The sequence below is a fragment of the Parambassis ranga genome, chromosome 10, assembly GCF_900634625.1.
Source record: "Parambassis ranga chromosome 10, fParRan2.1, whole genome shotgun sequence".
Taxonomy (NCBI): Eukaryota; Metazoa; Chordata; class Actinopteri; family Ambassidae; genus Parambassis; species Parambassis ranga.
In genome coordinates, this window is record NC_041031.1 from 14,848,894 (window position 1) to 14,873,802 (window position 24,909).

The following is a 24,909-nucleotide window of genomic DNA, read 5'->3' on the forward strand; positions in this document are numbered from 1 at the left end:
GCCTTTCAGACATTGACATGTTTTTGGGGGACAAGATTGCCTAAATGTGTTGCATTTAAGGACTGAAAGTTAATCTAATGCACCACCATTATCTCACTCAGGTAATTCCAATACCATCCCCAATCTATGTTTACGCTCACGCACGCACCCACATACTCGCACGGCTATTCATTCTTCAGCACTTTGAATCTGATTCCCAGGCTTTCTGCATCCAAACAGGTTATGTATTTATTTATTTCTGAGCGCTGCACATTCGCAGGGAGAAAACTATATGAAATACAAGTTGTTTTCTCGGAGACATCAGCAGTTTCTAGTTCATAATTCTGTAGGAGAAAAACACTCTGCATAAAACCGTGCTCAGTGTCAAGTATATACATATATATTAAATAGGATAACTTTTGCTGTTTATCCATAAAGTAGACAGTATACAGAGTCATATGTGTACTTTAAGGTTTTTTTTAACCATGCATTTTTATATATATATGTTATATATATGTTAATCTGTGAATTTCTTCTATTTACACACATACAGACAGCACAACTTTTCAGGTGGTATCCACACAGACACATAAGCTGGCCTATTTTCTGAGTTTATGGGACCAAATCCTTTCATTACCTCCGTGCCTCATTGTGAGTGTTCTGAGGGGGTCTGTGAACATTAGGGAACAGGAAGCAGCCCCCCAGTATGGCCCACTTTACTCAGACCCACTGTGTTGTGCTTATTAACCCAGCCTGGGAGAAGACATACCTGCCTCCCCTCATTAGGCCGCGGTGGAGTACGAGCTCAGCCTGCAGAAGAATGGAGCATTAATTAGTATTCTCTGCAGGGGGAACTGCCATTAGCACTTAATTAGCGGTAAGAGTACCATTCAGCCGGGCAGCCAGTTAGTGTCTAACATAATATGTTCTGTGTCTTTTCCCTGTGTGTGTCATAGTGGAAATGAAAGACCTTGTTGTCTGTGCGGTTCTGTACAGTAGATTTGTGTTTTTCTCTTCTTATGCAGCACATAAGGCTAACGTCCTTATTTCTGTTGAATATTTGTTGGAATGCACCTCAGAGCTGATCCTTGCACACCGAGTCAGCACGCTGCTGTCCTTTTTTCTATAAGATTTAACTCTACTCTCTTGCCGCTGTTGACCTCCATGAGGCCAAACGCTGTTTTCTCATCCACCCACACGGCCCGGCCTGTGGTGGTAAAGTGGGAGATTAGGGTGGGGGGGGGATTGAGGTCAACTTTTCCCATTGGTCTCTGGGAAGTTTCTTTGATCTGCTGAGTAGGCATTCTTCTCTCTTTTTCTGTGTTCTCTGTCCAGCACCGTCACCACCGAGGAGGACAAGGGAGGCTGTTAACCCGCCTCGGTCCACTCCTCGTCCTCGCCGACTCTCGCCCCCCCCCCTCCCTTGCACTCACCCTTCCTCCCTGTCCCCAGCCCCGACAGCTTCTTGGACGCTCAGGCGAATGGTGGCAGCGCTACCTTTCACTTCCCGCAATCTGAGAGGCGGAGAGCTGTCATTTGCCAATTTGGCCTGAATGGGGCGGACAGTGGATTGAATGTCGTTTTCCCACCAGGCTGCACCATCCAGACCAGCAGGGGAGGGAGGGGGAAAGAGGAGCGGGGTGTAATGCTAGAGTAAAATTAGAGCTTTGATGGCAGCTAATAGTGTGTGATGGGTGGCACTGACGTGGATTTCCAGTAAAGACGCCACAGGTTCCCTCTCCCTCTCTCTCTCTCTCCCCCTCTCTCTCTCTCTCTCTCTCTCTCTCTCTCTCTCTCTCTCTCTCTCTTCCACCCCTGAAGCTCTGCTTCTCTCTCTGTTTGACGCACCTATAAGATTACGAGGGACCTGCCTTCTTTTCTCAAAGCTGTGATTTCTCCCTGATCAATGTAATTATACATCTGCAAGCCTGGCTGTGTCAAAGGGCTAGACAGGTCCTGTTTCTCTGGTCCCATGTAAAACATAACAAAAACACACATCTGCCTTTGAGTCAGGAAAGAATTAATGCAATTCCTCAGATTCCAGTGCCAGGTGAGCAAGCACAGATTTTGTTGCTTCAGTCCTGCACTTAAGTAATATTGTAATATTTCTCAGTTCATCCAAAGCTTCTGTAAACTCAGATTACAGAATAGACTCCCATAAAAGTTATTTTACTAAATCTGAGTGATGTGTTTTAGATTATAGGCTCTTCGAATGTGTTTTCACACATTAGAAAGATGGTCCAAATGTTCCTCGACCTTTTGTCTTCCACAGATAAAAAAATGGAAATAATTACCTTTTTTCAGTAAACAGTTTGTTACTTTTGTTTTTGTGCAACTAATTCTCTAAAAATAACTGCATGAATTGGATGACATAAACCTGAGTGGCCTAATTACAGCTAAATCTGTAAAACCTATACAGAGCAGGAAAGCTAGCTCATGTAGCCTACAAACAAGTTTGTAGTTCAACACTCAATTTGACAAATGCATAACTAGTTTCAGAGTTGTGCTTGGCTGTTGGACACTAAAGAGAAAGTGCTTAGAATATTTTTTTGCTGCAGTGTAGTAATCTTGTGTGGATTTGTGTTGCACTGGGAGGCTCGCAGGTACTGCAGCTGTTTGCTTTAGGGTGTTGTTTAAAATCCACATTAATCACTCAGGTCCTGAGCCACCACTCCCATCCTGCTCCCAGCACAGGACACGAGGATGTGCGAAACACAACACTGAGACCTGCCTCAGGGCTGCCAGGGATGTATTCACAAACACACACACACACCTAACACATACACGCTACATACAGATGTATTGATAGCTTCTGAGGCGTGAGCGGCACTGTGATGCTCTGCATATGGAAGGTTAAAGGCTTCTTAAATGTCCATATCAATCTGCACTCTTGTCAGCCTGACAATGACGGAAACAGAACACCATTAACAGCGTCAGGCAGTATCATCCTCATCTGTGCAACATTAGAGAAATAGATGGCTGACTGCGAGACATTCCTCTGGACGTTCGCCAAGCAGGGTGAATTTAAGCTCAAACTTTTGGATTGGCTGTATGAGGGCAGCACATTTCATATTATAGGATGCACACTCAGATTTTAACATGGGTTTGGTTTTGAAAGTCAGAAATATAATATCCCATTTTAAAGCGGATCTGATTGCATTGATTTCATTGTTCCGCTCTTTCTTGGTAATGTGTATATGCTTGTGACTGTGCAGGGTGATTGTCCTCTTCCTGCTGCACTGAATGCTTTGTGCTCTCCTGGGATGGGAGATGTTTTGTTTTTTGAGCTCTTTCACACCAGCTCTCCCTCTCTCTCTCTTTTTTTTAACACAATAGCCCTCTCTCCTCTCACCCAGCGTGGCAACCCTTTCAAATGGGAAGCTCCAGGTCAGTTTCCCTTGCCAAGTTTTGCAGCCTGCCATGTTGTCTATTCTGCTCAGCTATTTAAAAAATGTTGAATATCAACAATGGCTTTCACTGGTGCATTGTCAACTTTTGTATGAAGCAATCTTGGCTGAATGAGATGGGTCCCAGTGCAGGGAGAGCTCAGCTGCAGTGTGCAGCCCTACTATACCAGTGACTGCCCAGCTCTCTCACACTTTACATTTCTCTTTTGCGCTGCGTTAATGGAAGCGCACCCGTTTGAACGGCTGCGGACGGGGTCCAGGCCATGGACGTCCCCATCACCTTGCGGTCTGTGGTCAGGCTGCTGGGCCTGCTGACAGTCAGCTGTTGAAGGTGTGTCTAGGAGGGGGAATGGGAAGCAGCAGCATCCTTGGGACCAGTGAGAGCTTGGTGAGTGTCCTCGGTTTTCTGGTCAGAGTGGGAGGAGGTTAGAGAAGAGGGAGGGGGCGTTCAGGAAGATGGTGTAGGCAGCTTTGTGTTCTGTGAGTTGTGGTCTGTTCACATATGTTTGTGTCTTGTCACCTGTTGGTTTAGTGAAGTGAAATCTGGCAACATTTACTCAACAATAAGGAAAAATAGAAGACTCCTGCTGCCACTTTGTTATAAACCACCATAAAATTCTATTTAAAACCATTTTGACATTTTAACAATATTCCTGCCTGACATGCACACGGGATGCATCAGTGACTTTATGCAGAGCTCTGTGTACATCTATGTTTGTGTGGAGAAGGATGAAAGCAAGAATGAGGGCTTGCTTCCAGATAATAGTAGCTTACACTCTTTGTCCTGCTGTCAAGCCAGGAGAGGAGCGAGCCTGGAAATCTCTCCAATGCAGCAGCAACATCTTGTATGTTTCATTGACATATCAGTCTGTGGGGCAATGAGCCGTCGCCTCGGCACTCCTTCGGCACATTCCTGCATCTGTGTGTGTGTGTGAACAAATAAGAGGGGGTGTTAGGGGAAAAGGCAAAAGTCGAATATGACTAGCTGCACAGAAACATAAAGTTCAACATTTAGATTAAGATTTATTTATGTTGTTTATTCTTAATTTTCTGTGCATTTTTGAACACACAGTGGTGTATTCAACTTCAATAATAACTTCAAATAAAAATATAAAAGGTGCAGGCAAGTTTTTCCAGGCTAAATTAAATTCCTTAAACATATGATCCTACTAAAATGTCACATTTTTTTGACATTGACTTTGTTTTGCATGTTTTCACATCTCAGGTTTTATTTACTCATGTTTTTTTTTATATTGTTCTATATTTTGAAGTATTTTTCACTAGGAAAATTTGTTTCAAATTTCACCTGCAAGCTGTAAATATCAGTGTCCGGGTAAACAATGCTGAACGCTGGGCTTTTTGAGGACCTGTGTTGTCCTCTGTCTCACCTCTCCCAGCTCAACCCAACGCAAGGTGACCAAATTCATCTCAGGCCAACCCATCCATTATCTTGTCAACACAGCCAGCTTCCCACCTTAGTTTGCTCTTCTCCCACAAGACATACTCTAATGAAATACGCAGTAATCGCCGCACTTATCTCGTCATGCTCAAGGTAATTAATATATTTAGAGGGCGATGGCTAACTCTTAATTAAATTATGCCTCTTTTAATGAGACCTTGGCTGTGACTAAATTTATGACCACTATCTGCTTTATCAAGTGCTTGCTATGCAACAAAGATTTGTCATTTTCTTCCAAAAAAAAAAAAATCCCAGCCGAGATTACACACTCATGATTTATATATCAATTTATGCTTGTTTGTTTCTTTATTTAAGTTCTTAATAAATTACCTCTTATATAATTACCTAACCCAGTTAGTTTGGCTCCCAATTTTGGCAATTAATGCTCAGAGCTGTATCACTGTTACATATTCATTTTTTTAGAGGAGAATACAGATAACAAAGTTGGTGGCATTAATCATGTGTTACCGAAAAGAAAAAAAAATTGGGTGTATTTAATTAATTAAAGTTGTCTCGCAAATTAATTGTGCATCCTCACAATATTATCTGAAGCTAATGAAGGCCTGACAATGAGACTGTTTCATTTTTTAAAAGGGGGCTAGATTAGTGGGATCTCAATTATGGCTAAAACAAAAGAAGGCTGCTTGCTTGGGCATGGCTCAAAGCAAAAAGTGACGATTCAGCACTTTCTTCCAAAAACACAAAAACGGAGAAAAAGTTTCCATTGTTTTTGGAAAAAAAAGAGAACATGGCAATGATTCAACAGATACATGGAAAATAATGAGCGCTGTAATTAGCTGGTCGGGCAATAACAGTACTTAAAGTGATCAGTGTATAGAGGTGCTTGATAATGCCATTCACGTGCAGCAGTTTTTAAGCAGCAGAGCTTGCTGACAGACTATCATAACTTAAAAAAAAAGCATCCGGAGACTTAATTGTGACTCTTTTGTTGCGTGTCATTATTCAGATTGCATCTTAAAAAAATGCAGCATGTAGTAAACTGCACAGATTAGAAGTCCTTCAGCTGAAGTTTTTGTTCCTGAGCGAACACAGAACTCATGTTGTGCACACTAGATGGCTTAATATACCACCTCAGCCAGTGGCTCAGGATCATATTTATTGAAATTTTCTGCCTAATTTGAGCTGAATTGAAATTAGCTTTGAGTGGATGGGGAGCTTATAATTCAGTCATTTTATTTTTCATTTAACGCATCATATACCAAATGCTTTAATATGAATGTTTCTCCTAATCAGGCTAAGTAAACGTAAAGAGCCTTTGTCTGAGAGATGACACCAAGGAGCCAGTAATCATTGTATATTCATTTAAAAATGCTTCCACTGATGTCCTCTGCTGTGATAGAATTTAATTTGCTTTTAGCTTCATTAGTCAATAACCGCAGCAGAAAAAAATATGCTGTGTGTAAATGATGGGAACTCCAAGGGTCAGTGAGTAAATGAATTTTTAACTGCACATGATTATATTGAGTGGTCTTGTTAGCAGTGATTTACCACGAGTGTGCATCCCAAAATGATAAGCAGCTACAAGCCGATGAAGGAAAAAAAAAAAAGGTGATGAGGTGAAAAACTATTCCCTTGGCTAAGTGAGATGGAGCAGAGCGTTGGGTGGTCACGCCTTGTCTGCTCACGACAGTGGCGGGTTAAAGAGATTACACTGGGTCTATGTCAGCAGCCTTGGCCTTGCTCACACAAGAACATAATGAGGAAGGACATGCTTGGCCTGCCGGGGAGGAAGGAAAAAAAAAAAGAGACAGGGGCTCAAGTTTGAAGCAGCCTTCACAGGAGGCAAACAGCTTTTTAACGTGTTGTTTTACAAGCAGAGGTCAAAAAGTAAGACGGGTACATTCCACAGGGCTGAACGAGGTGGCCGCTGAGTGCAGGGCTGAACTCCACCACCACCATAATGACAACACAACTTGCTCTGCTCTCCTGGAAATCAGTGCATCTGTCTGAGTGTGTGTCTGTGCTTTCTTCTGAAGGTTCTGAGTGTGACGGCCGCTTCCACTGATGACTGAACTTTCACTGCCTCCGGTGGAGCCCACAGTCAGACAGGGTGGCATCTGAACGTGTGGTAAGTTCAGCCTACTTCATGACTATGTGATGGAACAACAGAGCAGTACTGACAAATAACCACAAATACAAGAAGAACACACATTAAGTTTCCTGATGCACATTCCTCTGTCTGCTCTCACTACAAAGCCTTTAACAAGCTCATAAAAAATACAGTTCAACTTAAAAACAATCCATTAGATGAATAAGAACAATCATGTATTAGTTGTTTGCTTCTCAGCATATTTTTGTTAGTGAGAAGTTTTCATCAAAGTTCCATAAATATTCATTCAGAGCCTCTAAAATGTAAAATAAAAATAAAAAATACCTGTTGCTACAGAACAAGAATAAAAAAAATAATTTCATCACCTAAATTAACAGATTATCTCAAACATTTCATCAGTTCACAGAGTAAAAATGTTCCTTCAGCCATGACTGTGCATTACGCACAGATGTCAAACATTTCGGGCAGTTTAAAGTATTTCAGTGACAGCTCCCACGGGTCAAATAAGTCACATTACCATTAGAAATACTAGCCCAGCTTTGTGTCATAAAGAGGTGATAATAGCGACACTTTTATTCCTCTAAATGACCCGTGAATATTATTTTTACCTGTGTTGAACTGGGAGGACGCAACCATTCACGGCCGCACAATAGGAACAGCAGACCGTGCGTAAATTGCGTCTTCATTTGCATTCCTGGTCAGAAAAAAAAAAAAAAATCATGCAAATCTTAATGAGCCAGTCTCCATTGTGGCTTTAATTGAAAACTCATTCTTTGTTAATTACTGTTTCTCAAAGGCCTTGTCCGCAGTCACTGGGCTTAAACAAAAAAAAACTTATTGATTTGTGGGTTTCAAGTGGACACGTAAAAACCATGTGTCATGTAAATTTATTCATCAGCTTATATAAATATATTGTGATATTTAGGATTTAAAAAAATATAAAACATAAAAACAATAAAGTGTAATTAAACAAGCCATAAATTAGCAGCCATTAACAGTAATTGTTGGAGGATGAATGGCGGACACGCAGCGTCTGTGTCTTTGTCGTATAATATTAAAGTTAAGCGCATCGTGAATTCAGTGTGTCTGACCGTAAAGCTGCACTGACAGCCGCAGAAAGGCTGCGGACATGTGCAAGACTCAAGGGTGAGATTAATGTCGCTCTGTCAGTTAGTCCAGCTGAATAGATTTTAATTCCCCTGTGGGCAGATATATTTATATACAAACATTACGGCGTGTTTGTTTTGAATTTTCTCGGCCTAAAGGCCAACATGATTCCTCCTCCAACCCTTTTATGAATCAGGTAAAGGCTGCAGTCAACATATATTGGAACATTTAAGCACGTTTTTGGCTTTTAATCGTCCATCATTGTGCGTCTGTATTTGATCGAATTATAATTCAGAAATACGCAGAAATAATTGTTTCAGATGAAATGTTGGTTTTCATGCACATGCGCATTTCATTGACTTTTTTTTAAATAAAAAAACATGAAATTATCCATGACTGCGGTGATTGCACGCATCCTCCCATCAGGACATCCACATATTTCCCAACATTCAACAGTGGGATCTTGCAGCCGTGCGCCCTGAGAGCCCCACAGGGCTGTCAGGCTTGTTGAGTCTGAATCAGAGCAAACTGTGCTGGTGGTCCTCCGTTCCTTAATTAGGAAATTAGCTGCACAGAGGCCCTCATTACCAAACTCCGGGTTACTCCTGGTGTTTTTTTTTCTTTCATTCTTTCTTTCTTTCTGTCCTCTCTCTCTACTCTCTGCTACCGGTCAATTTCCATAAGAAGATTACAAGCGGATCAGTATTGAGATTCGCCCAGATAAACAAATAACTGGTCCCTGAGAATTAGATGAGTACTAATTGGACGTTAGTTTTATGGCTCCTGCTCTGTTTGTCACGCCCCGTTGAATGTGAAAATTAAATTCATGAAGTGATGTCTCTTTTCAGCTGATTTACTACAACTATATGGCTGCTGCGCTCCGGGCTCTCCCTGCCTATAAGATAACAGAACATTTATCTTCAGTCTATTTGTGCTTGTATGTGTGCTTTCATTTGAAAAGTCATAAATATTTAGGGTCATAGCTCTTAGAAGAATCTCTATGGGTCCAAAATGTGTTGATGTTTGTTTATTTAGAGTTTAAAGTTTGAATTTTCCGTCAGTTTTCTTTAAAAATAATTGAGGAAATAAGAAAATTAACGCCACTCACTGTAAACTCTAAAATCTGAATTTAACTAAATATACAAGTTGTCAGGTTGCTCCATAAACTAAAAAAAGTCCCTGCGCACTCCGTGCATCTAATGTATAAATGCAGCGGCTGTATGTTAAGTTTTTTTTAAACCTTCAGGAGGGGGAACGCTCCAACATGCACATGCATGAACGATGTCTTATCTAGATGTGTTAATGGTTGTTTTCGATGGGCGATTCGGTCGAAGGCTGCAACATTAGCAGGTGTGAGCTTTGCCCTGTTGAGCCATTGTTTTAGTGCGAAAGTCGTTTGTAGGGGCACACATGTAAATGAAGGCCACTCCATGCTGATCATTTTAATAACCATTAACACTGCGGAGAGAAAACGAGTCAGGCGACCTGCAGCCGCTCAGTGTGAGGACGAGCAGCGCGCAGAGCCTGGAACTTTTCCTCAGGGGGCTGCAGAGATGGCCCGGCTCCTCCACAAGAGGTCGTTGATGGATTAGAGTTCTGGGCTCCATGAAGAGAACAGAAACACACAGCTCAGCGTGCCGTCCAGTTAATGTCGAGTTACGCATTATTATTTTATTTACTTCAAAAGGAGCAGGGTCAGTGTTTTTCTGTTATTGTTTATGCTTGTTTCTCACACGTCATCATCAGTTATATTTTCACATTATCGCCGTCACCAGCCTTACTTTAATTCTATGACGAACTAAGAAGGACATTTATTTTATTCAGTAAAGATTTATCTTAAAATGAAATTCCTGTTTTATTCTTATAAAAGAAACTACAAGACACCCTCAGCGCAGGGGCCCAAATAGGTTCTTTCTTTAAAATAAATAAAAAATATTGTTATTTCAAATAATTTCAGTCTGTAGAAAGTTTTGACATCTCTCCAAGGAATGTTAGGATTTTTTTTATATAATGGGAAAATAATTATGAGAAGAAAATCAAGAGAGTTTAACAGCAGAGACAAGCATGACTTTTCAAGGTCAAATATTTATTCAAATATTCATCTTTTTACTGTAAGTATCTGCATTTATCACAGGTATGTTTAAGCCTGTTGGAATGCGCCTCTTCTTGCGGACAAGCTCTCTAACACGGTTGCGTAAATACAGTCACATATGGCACGAAGGGTCTTTATTTATATTGTATACCAAACAATTTACAGTTACCAAACTTCTAAATGTCAGGAATGACAGAAGTGTTGATGGAAAAAAAAATAAACGCAACATTATAGAATTTGTCATCGAAACGACTGTGATGTGTTCAGGAACATTTGGTGCCATACTCCAAAATTAACGTGCTGCACTTTGGTGTTGCCTGTCAGATTGTAAGCGTTTTAAATGTCTTCAGATTGTGCGCTCTTGTTGTTGAGCCGCTGTTTTAAAACTTTACCTCTCCCTCCTCCTCTGACCAAAACACAGCGGTGTGCGCTCCGGTTGGTTACGCGGTGGATACGGGAGCTGCGCACTGATTGGTCGCCTGCTCCGCATTGTCATGCTGTCAATCCACATCACATGGTCCGGCCTCTAGGCCTATTAACAGATGAGCTTGGCGAACAAGTTTACAGACTTCTGTTTCAGAGCCGTGAGGGACGGAGCAGCTCTTGCGCGGAGAGAAACCAGAAGCACCTGCAGACACACTTGCCTCTTCAGGCACAACTTTTTCCTTCTTCCTATGAGACTGGTCAGTACCTCTACCTCTGCGACTTTCGGCGTTGTTTTGTGAACTTTTTTTAACGTGCCTGTGAGTGAACACTAAAAGCCGCCTGAATGTATAACATGATGGAAACCGAGCTCAAGACCCCGCTCCCGCAGTCCAACTCGGGCTCGGTGCCGGGGGGAAAGAACAACAGTGCCAGCGACCAGGAGCGGATAAAGCGACCGATGAACGCCTTCATGGTCTGGTCCCGAGGGCAGCGGAGGAAGATGGCACAAGAAAATCCCAAAATGCACAACTCTGAAATCAGCAAGCGTCTTGGAGCCGACTGGAAACTTCTGACAGACGCTGAAAAGAGGCCATTCATCGACGAGGCCAAGCGTCTACGGGCAATGCACATGAAGGAGCATCCGGATTATAAATACCGTCCCCGCAGGAAGACCAAGACCTTGCTCAAGAAAGACAAGTATTCTTTGCCCGGGGGAATGTTGGCGCCAGGAGCCAACGCCGTCAACAACTCGGTGTCGGTGGGGCAGCGGATGGATGGCTATGCGCACATGAACGGGTGGACAAACAGTGCGTACTCCCTGATGCAGGACCAGCTGGCATACCCTCAGCATCACAGCATGAACAGCCCACAGATTCAGCAGATGCACCGATACGAGATGGCAGGCCTCCAGTACCCGATGATGTCCTCAGCTCAGACCTATATGAACGCGGCGTCCACATACAGCATGTCTCCGGCGTACACGCAGCAGACCACCAACGCCATGGGACTGAGCTCCATGGCATCCGTGTGCAAGACCGAGCCGAGCTCGCCACCGCCGGCCATCACGTCCCACTCTCAGAGGGCGTGTTTGGGGGACCTGAGGGATATGATAAGCATGTACCTGCCGCCCGGCGGGGACAGCGCAGAGCATTCCTCCCTGCAGAGCAGCCGGTTACACAGCGTCCATCCGCACTATCAGACCGCAGGGACTGGCGTCAATGGGACGCTGCCTCTCACCCACATCTGAGAGCCACGCAGAAAAACAAAGACTTCAGAACTTTTTTTAAAAAAAGTACTTCGGATACTTGAACTTTTTGGTTGCTAAAGAATCAACGTTCAACAGTTTTTGTTCAAAAAAACAATTTTATCTCCACATCTCCTGAGTTGTCCGTTTGAAATGAGTTTGAAATGGATCAACAATGAACGTTGAGCCCAGCAGAGTAAATTGCAAAGAGGCTTTTTATCACAAGTATAAGCAATCAAACTTATGTAGAAGAATTGGACTTCTATATTTTAAATAATGCCATATTTTCTCTCTATGAAAAGGCATGTGGCCTCGTGAAGGGGCTGGTGTATTTCAGAAAAGCTGGATGGAAACGTTGGTTCATAAATGTTTACACTTAATTTGTAGAATGTCAGTTGTCTCGACTGTGTCCAAATTTTGTAGTCTTTTTATTTTTCCCTCCCCCCTCTCCATGAGCTAGGTTAAATGAAATGTTAAGACTGTGCGGGTCGCAAACGCAAGTTTTATTTATAGTAAAATTTTTCTTTCTTTTCTTTTTTTTTATGTTTTAGCTTGTGAACCCGATGTTTTTGTCACGTGGAAATGTTCAAATTTGTTTTTGTAAAAAATGTTCTGTTCTGTGATGTTTTTGACAGTGTCATGTTTACTCATTATCCTCAACGAAAAAAAAGGTTTTATTTAAACTGACGTTTCTACATATTTTAAGACCATCCTCTATTCCTAAATGCTGAATAAATTTCTACGAAACGTGATTTGTGACTCCCGTCTTTTGTGTGTAAAATATTTTGATTGTGTAAAAATCAGTTTGGGTACAGATTGTTTCCCCCAGTGGAGCATAAAAGTGAAAAGTGTTATTGTTAATCTGTGAATTTTCACGAACATTATTAAGGTGTATTCTCCTTACACTACTAAAAATAAGGCAGAGTGATATTATAACTAATCAGATTTTACTACATGGAGAAACAGCCAGGAATCTGACTTTCCAAATACTCTGCTAGCTTTATAAATAGTGGACAAATCATAATTTGCATCCTTGGACTTTGAAAAATCAAGAATTTCTTGGACTGGATTTTTATTTACAGAGGCATTTATTTCAGATGCCTTTTTTTTTTTAAAAAAAAAGAAGTTTTTTGTCATCTTTATCTGTTTTTAGAATTTAATAATTGAAATAATTGCTGTGAAAGCTTTACTTGATTAATTCCACCTACTTCACTGACTTATTTCAGTTCTTAGAGGTAAAGCACTTTTTTTACATTTTCTATTCAAAAACAGAATAAGTTGGACACTAAATGTGTGAAAAAATGGGTTAACTTGATCATTTTGTCACATCTATCTGTATATTTGACACGCATAGCCTATATCACACAGAATATAATAAAACTGGGACTTGTTAAGAAGAGGTTCTTTCTGTCAGTGCTGATGTGCCAAAGTAAAAATAATCTGCAAAGAGTGAAACATTATAACATTTAATAGTGTTTTTTTTTTTATTTGATGTCATATAATTTCTGATGTCTACACAGATGCAGCATGTTTAAAATAGTTGGATGCTGTGGGCTGTTAAACTCTTCTCATGACAGAATTTACAAGCTTTCATTTTACTTTTTAACAAATTACCTTGACAACGATAACAAACTTAACTCAACACACTTACACTGGCTGTCACTCTTAACAATACAAAGGTGTTTGGAAGAATGGATCGGCCTGCTGTTGCAGTGTACCTTAGGAATAAATAAGCTCTGGCCACCAAGAGGGCCGAAGCAGTGGCGGCCCTGCTGGCCTTCCCACACTCCCTGTGTAGGACTTGATCCACGGCTCAGCACAGCAGCCAGGATTAGCCCCACGCACCTTTGTGGAGGGAAAGATTATCCAGACCTCCCTGCATTCACTGACAGGGTTTAAATCACTCTAGCGTGCCAGCAGCCACCCGTCACCTAATCACACTCTCCAACTCATTTTTTTGTAATTAAGCAGCTTTTCTCTTCCTGATTCTCGGTGTCAGAGGTGTTTGCTGCGCTCTGGACAGAGCAGAGGTTTGCAGTCATTTATCATTGTCTAGAATAGAATGATGTAACTTCAGGTTTGCTTTCAGCCATAAATGCACCAAGTTATGGGTTAAATGTTGAGGTTTCTGTTATAGAGCTGGTGTGAAACAGAGGAGTGAAATGTCTTCTTAGTGATCACAGAAAACACTCACTGATGAGTTTTAGTGAAAGTCAGTGCGAAAGGCAAAGGTGTGTGAGTGTGTATGTGTGAATGGTGCATATTTATTGATTGTGTTTGAATGTTCTGGCAGTTGGGCCATCTGAGTTGTCCCCCCCACCCCCATCCACCCTCGCTCTCCCCCTGCAGAGTGCCCGGAGGGCCTCTCTCTCTCTCCTGTCATGTGGAGTTCTGTGCCCACTCAGCAAGTGCAGGCATATCCCACTTCCATCTGCCTATGACCTCACAGCCCCTGTTTGTTTAACCCCCTCTCCAAAAACTAACCTAATTATAGCCCTGTAGAACATGGATTCAGCGGATTCCCAGTGGATTCTGCCACTGTGTGTCTGCGCACACATATCTCTGTGTGTGCAGCAAACCTGAGGCTCCGGCTTAACAGCGACAGGGCCACAGGCCGTGTTTCAGTCATTCGTGTTTTCCCTGTGTCTCTGTCATATTATGTCAGAACATGCCCTTCAAGTTGCATGTCTCTTGTAAGAACAAGGCGGTAAAAGTAATAGGAGTGTGTCTCATTTTACGTCAGTGTGATGAGTGGAAAACTCTTTACACAAGTCTGACTGACGTTTATGACATCACTAACTCTCCTGCTAAACAGGCTGGGCGACCTGCAGCATGAGCACACCTTCTGAAATGCTCTTTATATAATCTTAGTCTCCAATCTGGAACCTCCTCTGATGCATCACCTGTTTCGAGGGTAATGGGTGAATACATGGCTGCTGTCGGGGATTGCACCTAACAGATTCAGACTGTATTGATTTACTGTGGCTGGGATCTCCAGAAGGCCCTTCCTTTGATGTGAGTCTGTCCATCTTGGGCAGGCCTGTCCAGAGTATAGGACCTGTGTGAGGTAGATTGACAGCAGTGTGTTGTCAGTGTGTGTGTGTGTGTGTAGGGGCGTGGGGGTTGGGGATGGTGGTGGTGGGGGGGTTAATCTCCCTGAACTGGGGCAGATGTTGTTAACGAGCTCCTCTCAGGTCGACTCCCTGCGTGGGAAAATGGCATCAAATCCTCCTGGGGTCAGGGCTTTTAGGCTGACCCACTGAGAGCCATCCCTCTCCAGTGCACCGTCCCCTGAATCCCTCGCCATTCACTGACTCACTCATTCTCTGACAGCACTCACGAGAGACTCTAGAAAATCACATTTGACCATGTTTATACCGCTCCACTCTGAAGTACCCTCCACATGCTCAGGTCTTTGCCTGAACTTATCTGAACCCTGACTTGAGGCTTGTTGCGTGATGAAACGTCTCATTAATGATAGCTGCCGTCTGATCACTCTGACTTACACAACCACAAAGAATGCTGAGTGGGAAATGGTTCAAAGACAAGCATGCCGCCACTCAAGAAACTGCATCCGCCCAGCTGTGTGTTACTTGTGTTCCAGTCAGATAAGAGTAAATTAGCTGAATTAAGGCCATATAGATTATAGGTGCCCACGTTGTATATAATAAATAAAATGTAACAATTTCAGACAATATCTTGATCAGTTTTCTATGGGTGCAGGTTTAATGAGAAGAGAGGCTGCAGATGTTGTTTGACCCATGTACACACTGAACACTCTGTACACAGGTTACCTGTGATGTGGCTGCGTCTCATCAGTCACATTCAAAATGGGCACGTCTCCGTATCATGTCAACAAGCCTGCTTTAGGATTTATCCCGGCTTAGGTTTTAATGTGAGGGTCATCCATTAAGGTGTTTGACTCTGAAGGTGTGTTTACTTTGTCCCAGCAGGTGTGTGTGAATATGAGACTTGTCAAATATAAGACAGGATTATGGCCTCTTTTGTGTCCAAACAAAACAAATACAAATCACACGAAGAGCTGAAATGGAAGGAATCTTTTCTTGTTTTAGACATTTTGCTTTACTTGAACTTACTTTTCCTTGTAATTGTGGTTGGAATATCATGAGTAAAACACACACACACACAGAAGAATGAAACTGGATTTAAAGGCTTCTTCCTGAATAACCTGTAATGACAATTACACACAAACGGTTGGTTCTGATGGGAGACACCCAGACAGTCACTCTGCTGTGAAACTGTGACTGCTGCAGATGGCCGCTTTCTGTAGCACACATCACTTTTTTTGTCTATGAACACTGGAGCATGTTGAGTCTCTTTTAAGTTGCCAAACTAGAGTTCTGACCCCACTTCTGACCTGGAAGCCTTAAAAAATTGGGCCAAGTGTATAATGTATATACTATGCCTAGGGACAGCGACCAGAGTATGGGACTGCTGCAAGACAATGCAGAGTCTTAGGTCTTAAGACTTAAGGGGGTGACAAGGGGGGAGATTAGGCCTCTCATCTAGGCCACAGATATTGATTAGTGTTTGTTGAGGACAGTTAGAAGGAATACAGATTGACAGACACACAATGGTGGTGTGGTGACTGTGCCATCAGACGCCCTCTGATCATATCACTATTGTCTGGGGTTGTGTTCCTGTAGCAACCAGTACCCATGCCCCCACCCCCTCTGATAAACATACACAGACTTACATTGCATGCACCCCTGCTGGGGGAGAAGAACTTATGTTGAGAAGATTTATTTTTCTGGGGGCACTGGCCAGGTTGGGGTCACTTTGTCTTTTAGTGTAGCCCAGTCTGTGTGTGTGTGTGTTTTATGGGAGTGTAACCCTGGGAACATGGGGGGAGGTGGCACACACTCAGCTACGGGTCAGTCCTGACTGACTCTGTCACTTATTGATTAGTTGCCATGGAGAGTTAGTCAGGCCATCTCTCTCGGAGGTGTGTCCCTTAGGGCCAGCAGCACTGCCCAGATGAGTCCATGGAAGCTTTGTCCGCAGGGGGTTTATAGTGTGTGTGTGTGTGCGTCTTGTGTATGCTGAAACTCTCACCTATGGTTCCTTCGTCTTCATCCCCCTCTGACCTCTCTGTGGTACTTTTACTTCAACTTTTGCATCATTCTCCTGCAGCTCCCTCAATAATCATCCATATCGCTGAGAAAATGCATCAATGTTTATGCATACACCCACTCCCAAGGGGCCTGCAATAATGGGGATTGTAAACAAATTGTCCAAAGTTATTGAGCTGTGAAATCCCTCTTCATAGTCCCTGGATTTGCCTACTTATATGATCCTCTCTCATCTCTGTTTTTCTATTGTCGTCGTTCCTATCGGAGCTTAAAGTAGAAAGACGGGTAGCAGGAGGGTAGATGGATGGTGAGGACTTGGTGGGGCTGTGGGTCCACCTGCAGTAGCTGACGACTCCAGTGTTGGCCCAGCAGGGGAGGTGCTGGACTTTACACCTATCTGGAATAATTGGTTGCCTCAGGAATGCAGGTAAAGGATGAAGACTCAAAGATGAAGACTCAAAGATGAAACAAACTTCTTCTTTTTTCTTCTGTGGACCACCTCTTATATTTCAGAGACTTTTTGAAGGGTAGCACCACTGATTGGCAACATGTTTCTCTGCAGCAATTTTCTCATTTCCATTTAAATAATAAAGGGTTTCTATTATCTGGGTACCAGATCTCATGATGAGTGATATAAAAGTAAGCTTCAAACTGATAATTGGATGTATGTGTTAGTGTTACAAGTTATGATATTTTTAATGAGGAAAGGTGGATTTATACGATGCAAACTTTTCTCCCTATTTGCACAAAGATCTTAACCCAAAACTTGACGACAGGCCCCCACTTCTCCTCCCTGGTATCACACCTTGGATGCATAAACCTGGATGCCTGTGCTCTACACATCACCCCACCCCAGGGGTGAGGGGGGGGCTGCATGGCTTTAGTGCTGCACTGTGACACCAATCAGGGGAGATGGCGGGCCCTTTTGTCATGCAAACACCACTCGCTTCTTGTCTTATTCAAATGTCTGCCCTCTCTTTCTCTCACTCCCTCACTCTCTCTCAACTCTCAACTCTGCTTCGCCCCCACTCATCCTCACCCCTCTTCCCCTCCATCCCCCGACTTCAACTCTCTCTCTCTCTCTCTCTCTCTCTCTCTCTCTCGCTCTCTCTCTGCCCTTCTCAAGTCCAAGTAAATCCTTGCTGAGAGAGAAGAGGGAGCCTCCAGGCCTGGGGCTGCTGAGGCAGGCCTCTCTCCTGGGGGTCAGCCTGTGTCTCAGTGCATGGGGCTGTTTCCAGGCCCAAGCAAGTCCATTTCATATTCAAATGTTACAATCAGGCCCCTGACCCACAGGGGGCTCTTTATGGTTGCGGCCCCAGGTCGCAGGGTCAAGATGGTGATTTAATAGCTCAGGCAGAGGAAAGAAGCGGGGGAGCAAAGTGATTTAGAGGATGAATGAGTAATAAAAAAGCATTTTTCCTAAGTTGTCATGTAAATTTCAATCCGTATTCAATGTGAGGCTCCCTCCACACTAGAGTCCTTCCTCAATGGCTTTCTAGTGGACTTTAGGCATTCAGTATTAAGAAAGTCCATTTTATGCTTCTACTCTTGACTTGTGGTTGGTGTAAACAGTAGCTGATGGTGAAGCGGCTGAGTCTTAGGGATGGAGATAAGGGAGACGTTAAAGAGTCATCACGCTTGTATGGTGCCACTGTGTCTCAGACGTCCTCATGCTCTGGAGTGGCCTGTTATTCCTGTCCCAGAGGGTGTGTTCCCAGCACATCAGCTCCAGTAACATAAGCACTTTTAAGTGTTTATATGTGTTAGTTATAGGAAGCGAATTGGAGTGGATGTGGGATGTGTTTTTTGTCTAGTGGAGCAAAGCTGGAGGCGCAGACAACGCTTCCTTACAGTTCTTTAAAGAATTTTCAGTTGGTGTTTCCCCATTGGCATCACACCACATCTGTCTATATCTGTTGCTGTCATGGTGTGTCCTGTTCAGCCATCCCATTGATCTCACTCATTTAAACAAATCAACAAATCAATCAAATCAACCCTCAGGATGGTCATGAAGCTGCTTTCTTTTGCCTTTTTTAGGGTTCATTGCAGTGTTTTTGAAGGAAATGCTGTTTATTTAGCAAAAGAAAACCATAAAACCTCTGTTATTCCTGGAGATTCAATGTTGTTTACAGCACTTAACACATTCAGAACTACAACACCTGGATAATAGGGGTCTTCGTAGGCAGCACTTAACATAGAAAAAAGTCACAATCTTACAACATTACTGGAAGAAACCCAGCCATACTTCTGTCATCAATCATCTAAATGTCAGGCAATAACAACAAGCACTGAGCTGGGGGTAAGGCTGTTCGCTGCAACTCTGCAGTGAGATACCAGCAGAAAGGTACAGGGAGAGTAATGAAGCAAAAAGAGAGAGAGACTGAAACAGAGGAGAGGGGCTTGGTGCATCATGGGAGGTCCAGGTGTTTGGGTAAAGCACCCAATCTGATTACTTTATACAGATACAAATCTAAAGCGTACCGATAGTCTGAACCTGTTGCTCAGAGACTGTATCGCAGGCAGACACGTGGTCGGGGTCTGAAAGCATCACATACAATTTATGAAGCTAAAGGTCACACTTTGTTGTCAGTTTTCAACATGAATGCTGATCTAGACGCGAACTTCTCGGGCAGTAAATCATATTGTATCGTATTGTAGATTGTTTTTTCACAAACTGAGATGTCTTAAGCAAATTATGTCCCTAAATGTAATTAATGAGAGCGTCAAAGTGATTAAAAAAGTGACATGCAAAAATTATAACAGCATCTGATGAGATTCAAACTTATATCTCCTGGTGGGAAAATAAAGTTTTTATTCTGGTAGTCTTGACAATAATGAATTTCAGTAGTCCAGGCCAAATAAAGAAGTAAACAATGTAAACAAACAGTGAATGACTGCAATCTATTTTTGTGTCTTGTCAAATGTATGACACATCCTATAAGAATTATAAAACACCACCCATTTAATTAACATTAATAATATAAATGAATGTGAAACAATTTTTTTTTTATAAAGCTTTATTCCACCAGAGGTACGTACATTAACAAATGGCCATAGACACAAGGCAACATGTTCAGAGGGGGTTTGAGGGGCCACTGTAGGGCAAGGTATAGGCCAAGCCTGAGTAGGCACAGCTGTAGCTCAGAGTCATTACTGCTCCTCTACTGGTTCAGAAGAAAAGGGCCGCTCCCGCCACATGGCCAGTCTGCCACGCCTGTCCACTGTCCCCTGCCACACACACCCAGGAAGGCCTGGTAGCGCCAGGCAGCACCACTCGCAGTTTGCACTCCTCTCACGTGTGGCAAGGCAGCAGAGCAAAACAGAGAGGTGTTGCAGCAGGGTAGAGACGGGGCTGGGGGAGAGGCAGGGGTGAGGAGGGAAAGGATGGGTGGGTGTAGAGGTTAAACCAGGGTAGTTGGTGGGGGAGGAGGTGGTGGTGGGGGGTCCTGTTCCTTCCCCTCTTATCTCCCGACTGACCATTCTCTTTCCCATCCCATCCCCTCCTCCACCCCTCCTCCTCCTCTCCCTTTTGTGGCCTGTGCACCTGCAGCCCTTGAGTCTGGGCAATAAAGCTGAAGGATTTGTCTACTGGAGGTTGGAGGAAAAGTGGGGGGATCATTAGACAGCATGGGAAATACAAAAGCAACAGGTTCAAACTGTGGTTGTTTGATATGCTGTTATGCCATATTCCGGCGATGGGCTTGATGTGATGCAGTTTGACATAGAGAGAGTGAGTTTAAGCAGATTTGAGTCCAGATTTACATCCTGTTTGGGTTCGTGTCATTATGAATCAGTGTGATCATAATGAGTCATGAACAGCTTTCAACCCCGGGTTGTTAGGGGCATGTAAAATGAACCAAATGCTAACTTTTCACAACTTTTCAGGAGCTAATTGCCTCTGACTCATGACCACAAATTATTTGGCAAATTCTGACTTTTAATTTAGAAATTTAAGGTTTTTGCCAATTTAAAGCCAGAAATCTGTTTCAGCTGACCTTTCTCACAACCCTCCTTTTCCTTAACAATGCTAAAATTAAAACTTGAATGTTCTACTGTTCTACTGATTTTAATTTTAGATTTCTTAGAAAATAATGAAATAACATTATCAGAAGGAACTATAGACTCTACTGAGCCCATAGTAGAAAGTCCAAGGTGACAGTCACAATCGAATAAATCATTTGTCTGTAACATCCTTTGAGTCTAACTTAGAACGAAAATATCTTTTATATAAAAATTTGGTCGCACTCTAAAATGAAAAAGCAACAATTTGAAACTAAATGAAGTAAATTGTGTTTCTACCAAAAAATTATTTGAGTTATCTGCTGGGAAAAAATGGAATATATTTCCAAAATGGTTAATTTAGGAGTGAAGTGTCACAAACACACAGTGATGGTACAAAGTGCTTTTTACACAACACGCACAAGGTTATGAAAGGAATTTTTTTTTTGCACTTTTCTGTGGCATTAGCATCATGAATTATTAATGCCCTGCAACACATTATATGCTTGTAGCATGACTATATATGCTTTCTTATACATTATTGTACAGATGTGGTTTCCACAGCGGAGCTGATTGTAGAATTACGAACCCACATGAAGGTAATTGTGCTACAGAAAGTCAAACATGTCAGCCAAACTGGAACTCAGTTTAATGAGGATATGTAGGTGAAGGTGAAATTGTTCTCTGCCGTGTTCTGCCCAGCCTCGGCTCAATTCCCCACCTGTTGTAATGTTATGTTCAGTCATGTAGAACTTTTCTCTCACCAGTTGCATGCCAGACCCCCCACATTGTAAATCGGCGCAAAGGGAAAAAAGATTCAGCTCTTTCAGAAAGCGACCATGAAGGCAGAGGAAATCACTCTAAACGGTCTTAATTCTGCCATTAGATGAGAGGCAGCGCTGTGGGGATTGGCTGGCCCTATGCTCCATATTCACAGAAGCAGGATGAGGCTGGGAAGCCTGCTGAGAAAATGGTGTCGTAATCAGGAACCGGCAGTTCTGCCTGATCAGGTACACTAGCTCCTCTTCTCGTTTCCTCCAAACCCCTCCTCTTCCTCGCCAGCCCCCCCTCCCCTCATTTCTCTTCCCCTTCCCCTGCCCCGTAAGGAGATCCTAATAAGAGTTTTGGACGTACTGAGCTCCTCTTATGTGAAGACCTGGCAGGAGGGAACAGAGATGAGGCCTGAGGTGGGGGTTGATGCTGGAGGTATGGAGCTGTGGTGGTGGTGGTGGTGGTGGTGGTGGTGAGATGGTGGTGGTGGCAGTGGTGGGGGGGCTTGTTTTTTTGTTCCCACATTTGATTATTCAGGTTGGCTGAACTAAATTCTAAACCCATAAAATTCGTATCCCCTCTGGGGGACCATTTGCATATATTTCAGTGCCCCCTCCCTCACATCCCAATTCCTCTTTTTTTTTCTCAGAAAGTGAAAGAGAGGGCGAAGCAACCAGGCCTGTCTAGGCTTTAAGATGTCACCGTGGTGTGAAATATGGGCGAACAAGCAGGGTCTTTGAAACCCAAACTAACCCCCCACCAGCCTCTGAGTTTCTGCCACACACACACACACACAGTCATCCTCTTGCACTGCACCGGTTGCTTTCCTTAAAGCGGAATTAAATTTCAAGTCTTTGGGTATTTACATGCTTGGCGACTCCATTCTCAACTTTTCTCTGAACCTGAGATGCTTCCAGGTGACATGATGATGACATTAGGATGCATTGTTGTTGTTTATATGTTAAATATCGCAGTTTGTAGATTAACCTTATGGAATAATTTGTGTATATGGAGCTATCTACCAAACCAAGTGCAAGCCAACTCCTGCCATCATATCAGCAGGACGAACTGCTGGAGGCCAGGAAGCGTCCTATATCTTTGATAAACATGTCAAAGCAGAAAAGCATGGACCTGTAATTATGCCAATTTTATCCTTACCGCTGCTGATGTAGGGGATTATTTTTCAGACAAAAATGTTCTGAAGCCAGGTCTTAAAATTCCGTTTAGGATGTGTGCCCAGCGGTATAAAGCTTAGGGGGAACACACATGTAGCAGGGCACACAGAGAAGCAATAGCGGGCACATATCGCCAGTCATCCATGAGAGACACCTGTTCATTTGTTTGGCTGCCGCCGTTTTTTGTTTTTCACCGTGCCAACCCAGCCCACTGGCACTGTTTTACTGCCCATCTGAATGGATGGGTGAAGTTAGAAAAAAGGGGAAAAGGGTAGTGGGTGGTAGGTGGGGGAGTTGATACTTGATGGCATTTTGGTCACATGGGGTTGCTGTCATCCCTTAACCCCCCAACCCCACCCCACCCCACCCCTGGACCCCTTTTCCCTCCCTTCCCTCCCGTGCCCACTCCCTGGTGCACAGGCAGAATGCAGTGTCAGGAGGGTGAGCACTGAGCGCTCATTGTGTGTGCTAACCAAAGCGGAATGCCCGGGTGACAAAAGGGGGAGGAGTGGGCTCAGGGCGCACAAAGCCAGGGGGAGGAGAGGGGTGGAGGAGGAGCAGGGGAGGGAAGGAGAGGGTGGGGGCAATCTGCTGGGGGCTAAATAGACCCACTCGGCCCAAAAACTCTCTGCACCCTAAAAATCTTCCCTTACCTCCCCCTTGGCTTTCTCACCCTCTCCAGGCCTCCCTTGGCTCTGCAGTGTACAGCACATACGCACCCTGCACTGGAAGCACAAGAACCTACCAACCTTCAGACTCTAAAGTGTTGGTTTTGGTGTTGTGAGTCATGCCCTGAAGGACTGAAACAGGATGTTTTTGCCAACCGTAGCCATGGTTTCCAGCTTCTGTCATCAGTCAGGGATGTCCTATAAGCCCCATGTATCACTAGCAGATGTTTACAAAACACGCTGGGAAATCTTCTCTACATGCAAAAAATCAAAATACACATACACAAAAAAGAGCTTTCAAGCCATATGTAATAAAGTGTTTATGCTGCTAACACTGTTATGAATGAGTCTGATCACCATGTGACCTGTGACTCTATCTGTTTTTGTGTGTGTGTGGGGTGGGGAAGAGGGGGGGTGAGGGCACACATGCATGTACTCACCTGCCTATTCTAGAAGCTGAGAGCAATCTCGTCTGTGTAGCATCGCACGTCAAAGCCAGCCTATCAACTCCCACGCAGGACCTGGGGCAACAGAGCGGCCACTTTAGAGCACACAAGACAAACCCTGAATTAACTCTTTCTTAATACCACCAGCTTTCACAGACGCAAGTAGGAGCATATCCATTTTAATCATGCACCTTGCAGCTATAGGACCTTGGTACTTCATTAAAAGGTGTAGAAGCTTTGTTTGGTGTGTATAGCTGTCCTTCTGTGCTTTTTGAGTGTGTAGTATGTCCACCATTTATGTACAATATGAGGGGGTATAGCTCAGTGGTAGAGCATTTGACTGCAGATCAAGAGGTCTCTGGTTCAAATCCAGATGCCCCCTGACCTTGCCAGACACTGTTACAGCATCTGCTTGCAGCACTGGCTATCTTTTGTGCTACTTATCCGTCATCTCTCATGTAGAACATGAGGGGGGGGGGGGTATGGGGAGATGCTTGCTTGTTAGCATAACATAGTAGATGTCTTTTGCTTGAGTTTTCAGTGTTTTTTATATATAAAACTAAGAATTTTACAAGGTTTGCCTTCATTAGCATAACATATTTGATCAGAATTGTTTATGAGCATTCAAAGCTGAGAATTCAATATCTCTGACAGCAATGACGTCCATGTTTCAGTGTATGACAAAACACTCAATAAGATATTAGTGCTTTAGCATCAATAGCATGCTGTTGGAGCTGCTGCTATATAATTTCTTATATGATTTTTCTGGTGTGCATTGTTTTTTTCTACAGTATTGCTGACTTGTATGTTCATATGTATTTAAATAAATTAGCATCTGTTTTACTTACAATCTATGGCAATGACAGCCAGTCGTAGGAAAATGTGGCTGCTTTGGTTATATTTGTTAACTTTTAAAAGTGTTTGAATCAGTCAAATCTGTTTACAGAACTCAAAGTCATTCACTCATTGAGAG

The 24,909-nt window shown here is 43.2% G+C and overlaps 1 protein-coding gene and 1 non-coding gene across 2 annotated transcripts; both read left to right on the top strand.

Moving 5' to 3' along the window:
• The first annotated feature begins 10,699 nt into the window (after window positions 1-10,699).
• sox3 (SRY-box transcription factor 3) lies at window positions 10,700-12,527 on the top strand. The gene has a single exon (XM_028416924.1). The coding sequence runs from the start codon at window positions 10,885-10,887 to the stop codon at window positions 11,785-11,787; it is 903 nt and encodes a 300-aa protein (XP_028272725.1). The 5' UTR covers window positions 10,700-10,884; the 3' UTR covers window positions 11,788-12,527.
• Window positions 12,528-24,246: 11,719 nt separating this feature from the next.
• On the top strand, window positions 24,247-24,318 carry trnac-gca (transfer RNA cysteine (anticodon GCA)). Its single transcript has one exon. It is a non-coding gene; the product is annotated as a tRNA-Cys (tRNA).
• Window positions 24,319-24,909: the final 591 nt, after the last annotated feature.

What these genes read in the sequence shown, in the direction of transcription:
- sox3 (XM_028416924.1), top strand. Translation starts at nt 10,885, where the DNA reads ATGTATAACATGATGGAAACCGAGCTCAAGACCCCGCTCCCGCAGTCC.